Raw genomic sequence first — 10801 nt, forward strand, 5'->3', positions numbered from 1 at the left:
ACACACACAGATGAAGAGAAAGGAGTTTCACATGAAATGTGCATCACATTTTATTGTGGTTTTTTTTTTTTTTCTTTTTTAACAAAGGTCAACGATGGTATTCTGGCAAGCAAGTAAACACAAACTGTTAATTTCAGTGACACGCAACCCCAACCAAAATACGATTTCAAATAAAATAAATACATGAATGCACTTAAGGCCCGAGTTGTTCTGAGGGGGTGTGTGTGCACTCCGTACAAAGCAGCAGTCTTCACTCACACCATTAGCCTGACTTGATGTTCATGTGTCAGGCATGTTGGGTTAGCAGAGCACAGAGCTGAACTCCTCTTCATGTTTGAATTACACACCACCATACTCTTAACGTACGCTAACCGGTTACAGAAACTCATGAACAAGGTTCGGTTCAAGTCTTAGAGGATGAGATGTTGGAGTGACGAGCTTTCCCGGTCTCATGCGAACATCTTGGCGAACATCTTCTTCTCTTTGTCCTTCTCCTCCTTCACTCTCTGCTTGACGCGCTGCATCTCGTTGGCGATGGCTGTCGAGGAAAAGACTAGTCAAAGACTGTGCTTTAACTTCACTGGGCCGGTCCGGTGGAAACCTCGTATCTCCAAATCCATTAGTGTTCAGGAAATTGAAAAAAACTTCTATTGCAAAAATATTTCAACAACAAATATGGAGTTGCGAGGTTTCCACCGGATAACAGCGATAAATAAAATGTAAGTGCTGTTCTGTGTGGCTCTTTTGCACTGATGAACGACCACTTACCTTTGTCATTGGGAGCAATTTCCTGTGCTTTTTTCAGATCAGTCTATGATTGGAAGAAAAAGGAGAATGCGTCAGGAGAGAGAAGCCCACTGTGTGCACAGAATTACTGTCTAGTTTTGTTAAATTCAACACACATTTCTATGACCCCCACAGCCACAAACAGGCAGAACCAAGGGCTTTGTGTGTACATAAGGACACATTTATGTGTTAAGAAATATTGTGTGTGTGTTTACCATGGCGTTGTTAAACTCCTTCAGGCCCTGCCAGGCTTGCGCCCTCCTGAACAGAGCTTTAGTGTTGGTCTCATCCATCTCCAGAACCTGAGGATAACAGTACATATATACACACAACCCAGAACCTGAGGATAACACAGTGTGTATATGTGTGTGTGTATATATATATATATATATATATACACACACACACACACACACATGTATAAAGTTACTGCAACTTAGTATGGATCAGAATACAGTTTATAGGCTCCTAATACACTGTCTTAATGTGTGCCTTATAGCAACAGAATAGTAACATCGTAAGATAATGCATTAGAAGGCTATAAAGTTTCTATTTTGATCCATACATTATAAATGTCGACTCATGGTTGTGCAATATGAGGTTATATTTAGCCTGTCTGGCTGGGAATAGTTACAACACTTGCAAGGAGCCAGTGCCTTTTTTTTACCCACTGACCTAAATAAGAAAAGGACACCATTTTGAACCGGTGGTCTCATACATCAACCATTTTGGGTCAAGGGTTTTGTGTTGCCTGCCCTACCTCATTGCAGTTGTCTATGGCATCCTGCCACAGCTGCAGCTTGAGCTGGCAAGCCGCGGTGTTGAGCATGCAGCTCAGGGCTGTGGGCCTCAGCTTCTTCTGGGCGCTCTCGTCCTCCATCGCCTCACCACACACCTCCAAGTACCTGCAGCAGAAACGGCACAGGTTCTCATTAATCATCATCAACACATGTTGTGATCGAAACAATGAGCTTTTTAATGTGCCCTTTTACTTGTGTGTGACTTATACCAACTGTAAGACATTTATACTGTAATAAATAAGTCACCTGGGCATTTCAGGTGAAGCCTGACCCCTCCCCTCCGAGAATGTTAATATCGGCGTTCAGGTAGCATAAGTTATTGTATAAGTAAATGCACGTTTAGGTAGTGTAAGTTATCATATAAGTTAATGCACGTTCAAGGTACAATGCCTAGATAGAGGCAAAGAGAAAGGCACTGCTTGTGGTGCTTCACCTGAGAGCTTTGAAGTACTTCCCCATGGCAGACTGCCAGTTCTGGTTTTTGAAGAAGTTGTTTCCGATGTTTTTCACGTCTTCAGCCACCACAAGGACTTTGTCAACCTTAATTGCAAAACAAAATGACATTCCTCCCTGACACTTGAAAAACTACAGTTCATTTTAAAGGGTAGCTTCTATTGCTTGCACGATATTGGGAAATGACTGTCAAAATGTTTACAAACTGAATAACTATATTTCCAAGCTGTGGTGAAATCTGTATGTCAGTATGTCATCCATTGTTTAAGAAGTTCAGCATGAGAAAAAGTACGAGAAAAAACGGCACCTACATCTTTAAAGTCCACATCGGAATCTTCTGGAAAGTCTGGGTGGGCATCCCCTGACCCGTCGTTAGGAGGGACTCCCCAGTCATCCCCCGCTTTGTGCTCCCCACACTCAGCAATAACGCAGGGCTGCGGGGCAGGAGGGGACACGGACCGACCCTCATTACCCCAGATCACACACGCATCAGTATCAGAGGGGCGCTCAAATTTAGCCGAACGTTCGCGGATGTTTGCAAACAGTTTTGTGTTTGACTTTAGTTTTCCGCAAACGTTTGCAGGAGGTAGTTCTCCAGTGTATGACCAGTGTATGATTGAAGTGTTCCCTTAATTTTTTTGAGCAGTATAGTTCAAATTTATCTGGTCAGAGAAGACGTGTTTGCTGCAAATGTTTACCTCTGTTCAAGGAATTTGAATGCCCGTCAGACACCAAATCTCAATACATCAGACCCCAGAAACGATATTAACATCATCAGACAGACATCAGCATCTACTCACAATGATAGCCATACAAACCGACAGACGAGACCCAACACTTCATTACAAACACATACACTTGCAGCAAAATATCAACATCAGCACACACAGACACACACAATCAATATTAGCACCTCATTACAGACACACATCAAAAATCACGTCACAGAAATAAACATCAGCATAATCCCACGTTAGCAAACTATATAGACACAGAAAACCCTATCTCACGAAAAACACAGTGATGCTGGCATGACAATAGATTGTTTTTCCCTCATTTCCCTTTGCCATTCATGACATGGTACAGTGTTTATTCTAGATCTTTTTAGCAACGGGGACAGGCCAGTCCGCAACCTCCACACAACCCCCACTACTACTTCGGTGCCTCATTTCGGTGCTTAAAGGAGAATTCCAGTGTGATATTGACCTAAAGTGTGTTGAAACATGATACAGAGTGTGAACGTATGTCTCATAGCCCATCTTGGCTTGTCCCCTGCACTCCAAAATCTGGCGCTAGTTACCGCTACACTGGGTAAACTTGAAAGCAGAGCTCACCATTGTGTGTGCATGCACAGGGCTCTACACTAACATTTTTTTTCAGGAGCTCTTGTGCGCCCAAGTTAAAAAATTTAGGAGCACAGACAAAAATTTGGGCGCACAGTCAGTTCTGTACTTAACTTACACATAATCTAACATTATACTGCAGCTAACAGTTAAACATGCCAGTGCACCAATTGCGAATATTAAGAATGACTGACAACATTTATTCTGTTTAGTCTGTTCTATTTTCCTACATTTTGTTAATGTAAAATAATATAATACATTGCCATATTTGCATTTAGCCTGTATATCAAGTATCCTGCCAAATGTAGGCTAATTTATTTATTTGTGAATCCATCTATAGCTGATCCAAATATGCCCATGGTGACCTGTCACTGCATACTGCCTAATACTACTACTAAAACAGTCCATTTCCTCTTCCACAAAACCCAACATAGGCTAATCAAGGATATATGTTTTATACTTTTAGTTTTTATTTGAAATATCTGCATTGATGGGGGCAGTAGGCAAACGTTAGGCCTACTTTCGTTTTGCACTTCAGCTTGTATTCGGTGTAAACAAACAAGCATGCGTGGAAGCCTAGAGTTGTCAGTAGCGTTCTACCTTTGAATAAAACGGGAGTATTACGGGAGGCTACTTTTGTGCCGGTTCGCTACAGCTATATTTTGCATATTGCAGCCAATACGTCAACTGGGCTAAAAGGCATGTTAGGTTACCTTTCCTTCTCTCACTGCATTCTCAGAATCTCATCCTGTTCCTCCTATATCCAATGAATTCGGTGGATAGAAGAACTAATTTCTTCAATCTTGGCTGGCTAGTCTAACTTTCCGCTTTTTCCCCGCTCTTGGATTTGATAGAAGCGACTACTACTAGCCAGTCACAACGCTAAACTGCTAATGTTGATGGGAGGTGTAGTTTTTTATGCTGCATTCGCGACGTGATTCTATGGTTTGCACCAGTAATGTTTCTCGATGTTGCGGTGTATTTTGTAGACAAACATTGACATGGTTAGAAGTCATTCGCACCAGTGCGCCTAAATATTTTTTTGCACTTTCGACGGGCATCATTTTACTCGCATGTGCGAGTGAAATGGGCGCACTGTAGAGCCCTGATCCATGGCAAGCTGTTTTAACATTTAAATGTATTATTCGTAGGAGCAATGAGATATTGATAGTAAATTGAATATAACAGTTCAATTTCATGTTCAAATTTGTCTTATCAATAAAAAAAAAAAAAGCAATTCATGCTTTAGACCATTTTAATTTAAAACATTTTAAAAACAAAGTACCGGTTCAGGCACCATTTCGGCACCGTTTTAAAAGTATCGATTTAGCACCGGTATCGGATAAAACCCAAACGATACCTAACTAGGGATGGGCATGATTAATCGACGATCGATAATTGATTATTAAGAATTACGTCGATCACGTTAATTAGTTATCGATTAAACTAATGCAGGTTGCGTTGCGTAGTATGAGTCTTGAAGCAATGAAATTAATTTCACTGTATGGCAGCAATTTAACATTTTACCACCCGGGGGCAATATTTGACGGCATAGTCAGTTACCTGCGAGTTTCTGTTTTGATTTCAAAAGTAGGCCTAATCATGAAGAGGTCACGCGAAGTGTGGCGTGCGACTATTTTGATTTTTTTGAAAAATAATGACTTAGTTCACTGCAAACACTGCGATGCCGTGTATAAGTAGCCTACAACATGGCCATGACTCAAATGATGTAACCTAGGCTACCACTTAAACAAAGTGCATCCGACCCTGGTTAATGTCTCTGGCGGTGCATCCTGCTCTCAGTCTTAAGACGGCGGATTCCTAAAGAAGTGCAAGCACCCACCCCATAAGTGTACATTGTACGGTCACTCGAAGAGCAGTAAACAGTGTTGTAAGGCTGCGTGTACAAATCCGCTTGGAGCTCCAGTGGAATTTTGATTTCACGACGAGGACTCTGTTTAAGAACGTCGGCTTGCAGCTGTAGGTTCCGCTGCTTTTAGAGCACCGCAGCGCATAGGCTAGATCTTCAAGTTTAGCCTATACCAAACGTCCAGTTTAACTGCCACAAGTTGTTCTTCTTGTAATAAAGATGTCATTGAGGAAAAACACGATGTATTTTTGTATTTCTATTGCATTTTTTATTTATAAAAGTGAAATAAATAATGAATTCTAATATAAAAATATGAATGATTAATCGATAGTCGATCGTTAATTCTCCCGACGATCGACTAAGAAAATTTAATCGAATGCCCATCCCTATACCCAACCCTATTTATTTCACATTATTTTATCTATTTATTTCATATTATATCTATTTATTTCATATTATTTTATCTATTGTATTTTAATGTGCCTGCCTCTTCCTCTACTATGCAGTATAACTTAATCTGTGGCCAGGTAATCTCGGCTTCATTGTAAATGAGGGCTTCTCTCAATGAACTTTCTGAGAATTAAATAAAGGTATACTGCTAATACTAACACATTACTACTACTATTATTAACACATTACTACTCCTAACACTGATAACACAAATTACTAATCTTGCTTATGTGTAGGCTACACACCTGACAGGTGTCCCATGTACTCAAGTCTCACCTTGACAGGTGCATCCTCTACGGTGTCCATTCCCTCCAGCATCTTTACCACCCCCATGCCCTTCAACACCTGGCCGAACACCACATGCTTTCCGTCCAGGTGCGGCGTGGCAACCGTTGTGATGAAGAACTGAGAGCCGTTGGTGTTGGGACCAGCGTTAGCCATGCTGAGAAGCGCGGGCTTGTCATGCTAAAGGAGAGATCAGGCCGAGGCCACTCGTTAGTTCAGAATCCTCTAGCAGGTTTGTTCAGATCAGAAACCTTCACACAGTATGTCTGCGTAAGAAGTCCACTTGGAGACAGTTGCTTGGGCACAATACAGTCTGATGCAATAACTCTATTTCTCTAACAATTCGTTTTGTGTAGACAATCGAGAAAAAAATCTCATGTAAGGGTGAAATCAATGGTGTCTGGGTAGGAAACTGAAGACAAATAAAATAAATTATAAGTTCTCACACAGCCTGAGAAACGTTATGGATCACAGTGCAATATTTATGTCTTAACAGGCTTTCATCAATTATTGCTACAGTGGAAGTGTTAGTTTAATTAATTTCTATATAATTTTGCCCTCTTTCTAAACTATGCTTTATCAACCTCTGACCATAGGTTTAGACATAATTTTTATATAGTAGTGTAGGTCACAGGATAAATCTTTATGCTAGCATCAGTTAGCATGAAGAAATCACTGTGGCAGCAGACTATTATTCAAATCATTATTTTTTTCATGAATGCATGCTTACAGTCTGCAATTAATGTGGCAATGATTTGAGTATTCATTTCATTTGATTTTTAATGAAACAAATAACGAAATTAAAAAGGCCTTCTCCTTTTAGATCTTTTTGTAGATCTGCCCATCTTCAGATCAGCTGCAGCTGTAGGAAACTTTGTATAACATACAGTGCAGGACATCTTCATAACGCCCATTTCTATCTAATCGCAATTCAAGAGACAGGCCTGCTGTTCAGCGTAATCTAGAGTTTGAGAGGAGTCTTTTCACCTGATAATGGAAATTTTCATCCTCGAACTTCTCTCCATAGATGCTTTCCCCGCCAGTCCCGTTCTGGTTGGAGAAGTCTCCACCCTGGATCATAAACTTCTTAATGACTATAAGAGGATGCAGAGATGGACATTTAGTCAGTTTGTGGATGTAACACATCATTCACACTGGGCCTGGCTGAGCCAGTGAATAGTATCTCAACTCGGAGTGTTAATGATAACATGTGACAAAACAGGGTTTATACAACAGATGCTTCAAACGTCAGCAGCGTTGGTCCGGTATTGATTCATCGGATGGTAGACCAATGTTCCATGTAGCTTACTTCCAATGATAAGTATAAAAGAAGCCAAAGACGTTGCTACGTGTAGTTAATCTTGTATGGTTGCTTTATCAATCATATACTCACTCCGGTGAAACGGGCATCCTTTGAAATGCAGAGGCTTCCCTGTGCTTTGACCAGTGCCCTTTTCGCCAGTACAGAGCGCACGGAAATTCTCGGCAGTCTTCGGAACGACGTCGGCGAAGACCTCGAACACGACTCTACCAACTAAACAAATTAATTAAATTAATAACAGAATTTTTATTAACCTTTTCCCCCGGTGTAGTGTGATGTACCAACACTCTTGTAGATGTTGTCAACATGTCTAAAGTTAGGCAACACTATATAATCAGAAGACTTAAGTCCAATGCACGTGGTTCACATAAAGAATGAAATCAATCGTTAGCTCTGCTAACTACGTTAGCTAATAGCTAGCTGGTAGCAAGACGAGTTACATGATATATGCACTTTATATGTGGCTATACGTAAGAATATCAAAATTATTGTGTCCTGGGTCATTATACACATAGACTGCAAATGAATACAACAAGTTAGCTTAACATTACAAGCTCAACCAGAATGCCGCTAGCTATCGCTAAACAGAAATAGCTGTCTACTGTTAGCGATTAACAAGCTAGAGGCGTAATGTAACATTACGCGCTTTATTGCATAAATTCCTGACCTCTTTCACCACCGATATCTACATCAAAGAAAACCCGAGGGTTGTCTGGGTTCGAAGGCTTGTTAACGGGTGATGGGTTTGACATTGTTATTGGTTTATCTGAAACGATGGACGGAGCCTTGCCAGGAATCCACAAACCGGCGTGAATGCAGGTGGTGTGTCTTCCACTTGGATAGTTTCTGGAACTTTACTGGCAAACATTGATGTGTATGTTCCGCCACCTATAGGACTGGAGGTAGACACATTTCCTCACGCTGCATACTTATTTCTTTCTCACTCAGTGTTCAATTCAAGTGAGCTTTGGCATGACAAATATTTTTGCCTAACCAAAGCAGACCATTTGAACAGATATTTCAGAACATAAATAGTTAAATGGAATGCACCTAAGAATAAACTGATGGTTTCTTTGGTGAAATTATTGAATTTCCCCTAGGGATCAATAAAGTATCTATCTATCTATCTATCTATCTAAATGTAGGCATGGTTAGGTCAAAATGAGGCACCACAGTAAACTCAAACTTGCATACTGTAATTTACTTTACCATGCAACTGGTAGGCTTAATTGAACAAAGATAGGTTCAAATTATGTGTATTTTGTATTATTATTATTTCCCTGTCAATTTGATCTTTGGTATTGATGGCCTACAGCGAAAGTTTCCCCATTGGATAGACAAGACCTATTTTTTCTGGCCTACTCTAGCCTCCTCAGTATGACTAATCTCACGGGGGAATGGATGGAGGGAAACCACAGTGTTATAGGTTGTACTTTGTGGGGAGACTGCAGATGGGCTTTACATAGAAGATATGGATCTCCTCTCCGATGGTGGTATTACTGTAGATGGTGTGTGACACAGAGTGGTCCGCACGATGCAGTTTTGCCAAATTTCCGTGGAGTTTTAGACTGAATCAGTACTCCATGTTTTGGGCTCTTTCAATCTCCAGAAGAGTCTGCCTTGATGTTCTTGGCTGAAGCAGTTGAGTGTGGTGCTGTTGTGGTGCAGTGGCACCTCTAGTGCATGATGGGTCCTCCACCACTGTATCAGAGACCTATACAGGTTTTGAGTGGGAGGTCCACTTCAGTTCTGTTCTCCTGCAGAGGTCATTTAGATCTGCCAGTCTGATGAATCACCGGTCTGTGTACCTGTTAGCCCCACTCACCTTTCTCTGTACCTATTAGCGCTACTTACCTGTTAGCCCCACTCACCTGTCTGCACCTGTTAGCCCCATTCACCTGTCTGTGCACCTGTTAGCTCCACTCATCTGTCTGTACCTGTTAGCGCCATTTACCTTTTAGCCCCACACCAGTTTTTGGAAAGTCCACTCCATTGCAAATTTCATATGTCAATGAATCCTTCCACAAATTGATGGTTGTCTTCTCTATAATCAAGTTCATGGGGGCTTATGAACATGCCCCCAGAGTGTAGCACTAGTTGCCTGGCTTATGAACATGCATTATTGAATGCTTATGTCTCATAGCCCATCTCGGCTTGTCCCCTGCACTCCAAAATCTGGCGCTAGTTAGCCGATGCTACCAACAGCTTTTTCAATGGTGGTGCTTCGGCATCGGGCTAGCCATGCAAATAAATCACTGTTTTACACCATTTACGACGCTCAATGTATCTCCACACTTCATTGGTAGACTTCCGAGGGCCCTGACATTTAAAACGAGACATTGAGAGCTTTGAAAAAGCACTGGTCATTTACTTACAAGACGATTTATACAGACAGTATCTTCACGAAGTGAAAACAACCCCCCCTACAAACACACACACACACACACACACACAGACATACAGAGAGACACAGACACACATGGCTCAGAGTGAGGGAGTCACTGCATCTGCACCTCCTCTGGGCTAATAGGGAGTCACTGCATCTGCACCTCCTCTGGTGTCCTCCTCCTCCTGTGACTCGTGGAGGACTCATGGAGGACTCATGGAGTGAGCTCCACTTCCTGGTCCTTACACTCATCTGAGGGAGACAAGACACCACAGTTTCTCAGAGAGAAAAACACAAACAACAAAACACATTAGTGCAGTAACAGTCTAGCCGCTCTCAGCCAGAAGGTCTGTACGCTCACCTGGAGGATGAGATCTCTTGTTTCAGGTGTGTAGAAAATAGATCAAATGTGTAATGTGTACGCCTGGATGTGTCATCACATGTGGTGTAAAAGTAGTAAAAAGCGTGTATTGTGTATTCTGCATAATGTTATATTCTGACCTGGAGTGTGATGTCCTGTTTCTTATGTAGAGGTATACCCTTCCACCAGCAGTGATGTGAGGATGATGATCTCTGCCAGCCACACACTGAACACTGGAGAAATACCACCTGACAGCAACATTATCACAAAAGATATCATCAATAAAAACAGTAGTTGTTGCATTGTGTGTGACATGCCCATTTGTTTTCCAACCACACCCTGTTAAGACCCTATTTTAGAGCCTAGTGTTTGTGTTGCTGCTAAGGGGCTTGGCGTGGAGTGTGGTGTGTGTGTGTGTGTGTGTGTGTGTGTGTATGTGTGTGTCTATGTGTGTGTGTGTGTGTGTGTGTGTGTGTGTAGCGTCTCTCTCCCTGAGCTGCATATGACACCATATGAAGAGAGAGTAAATTAGGGGGCTGAGCACATGTGTCTGTGTTCAGGGTGATGGTTGAGGAGGTGTGGTTATCTAACCTAACAGACTGAGGTCTGTTGCAGAGCTGCCATGATATACAGTATAAGGCGGGCTCCTTCATAGCCTTTTAAATCACACCTTAAAGGTGCCCTGCCACACAAAACCGTTTTTACTTGTATTTTGTGACATGTTAGGTCCATATGTGTTTGTGCTA

At 41.7% G+C, this 10801-nt stretch overlaps 1 protein-coding gene across 1 annotated transcript; it reads right to left on the reverse strand.

Moving 5' to 3' along the window:
• Positions 1-13: 13 nt before the first annotated feature.
• ppid (peptidylprolyl isomerase D) lies at positions 14-8151 on the reverse strand. The gene is made up of 10 exons (XM_048262571.1): positions 7976-8151; positions 7381-7521; positions 6975-7081; positions 5979-6167; positions 2351-2473; positions 2020-2126; positions 1547-1691; positions 1002-1088; positions 769-811; positions 14-538 (listed from the first exon to the last, which is right to left on the reverse strand). The coding sequence occupies exons 1-10, from the start codon at positions 8058-8060 to the stop codon at positions 450-452; spliced, it is 1116 nt and encodes a 371-aa protein (XP_048118528.1). The 5' UTR covers positions 8061-8151; the 3' UTR covers positions 14-449.
• Positions 8152-10801: the final 2650 nt, after the last annotated feature.

Source organism: Alosa alosa, chromosome 14, assembly GCF_017589495.1.
Source record: "Alosa alosa isolate M-15738 ecotype Scorff River chromosome 14, AALO_Geno_1.1, whole genome shotgun sequence".
Taxonomy (NCBI): domain Eukaryota; kingdom Metazoa; phylum Chordata; class Actinopteri; order Clupeiformes; family Clupeidae; genus Alosa; species Alosa alosa.

Coding starts and splice junctions, on each gene's coding strand:
- ppid (XM_048262571.1), bottom strand. CDS start 8,060: ATGTCAAACCCATCACCCGTTAACAAGCCTTCGAACCCAGACAACCCT. Junction 6,168..6,974: donor ATGAAAATTTCCATTATCAG/GTGAAAAGACTC, acceptor TCTCTCCTTTAG/CATGACAAGCCCGCGCTTCT. Junction 2,474..5,978: donor TAGAGGATGCACCTGTCAAG/GTGAGACTTGAG, acceptor CCTGCCCCGCAG/CCCTGCGTTATTGCTGAGTG.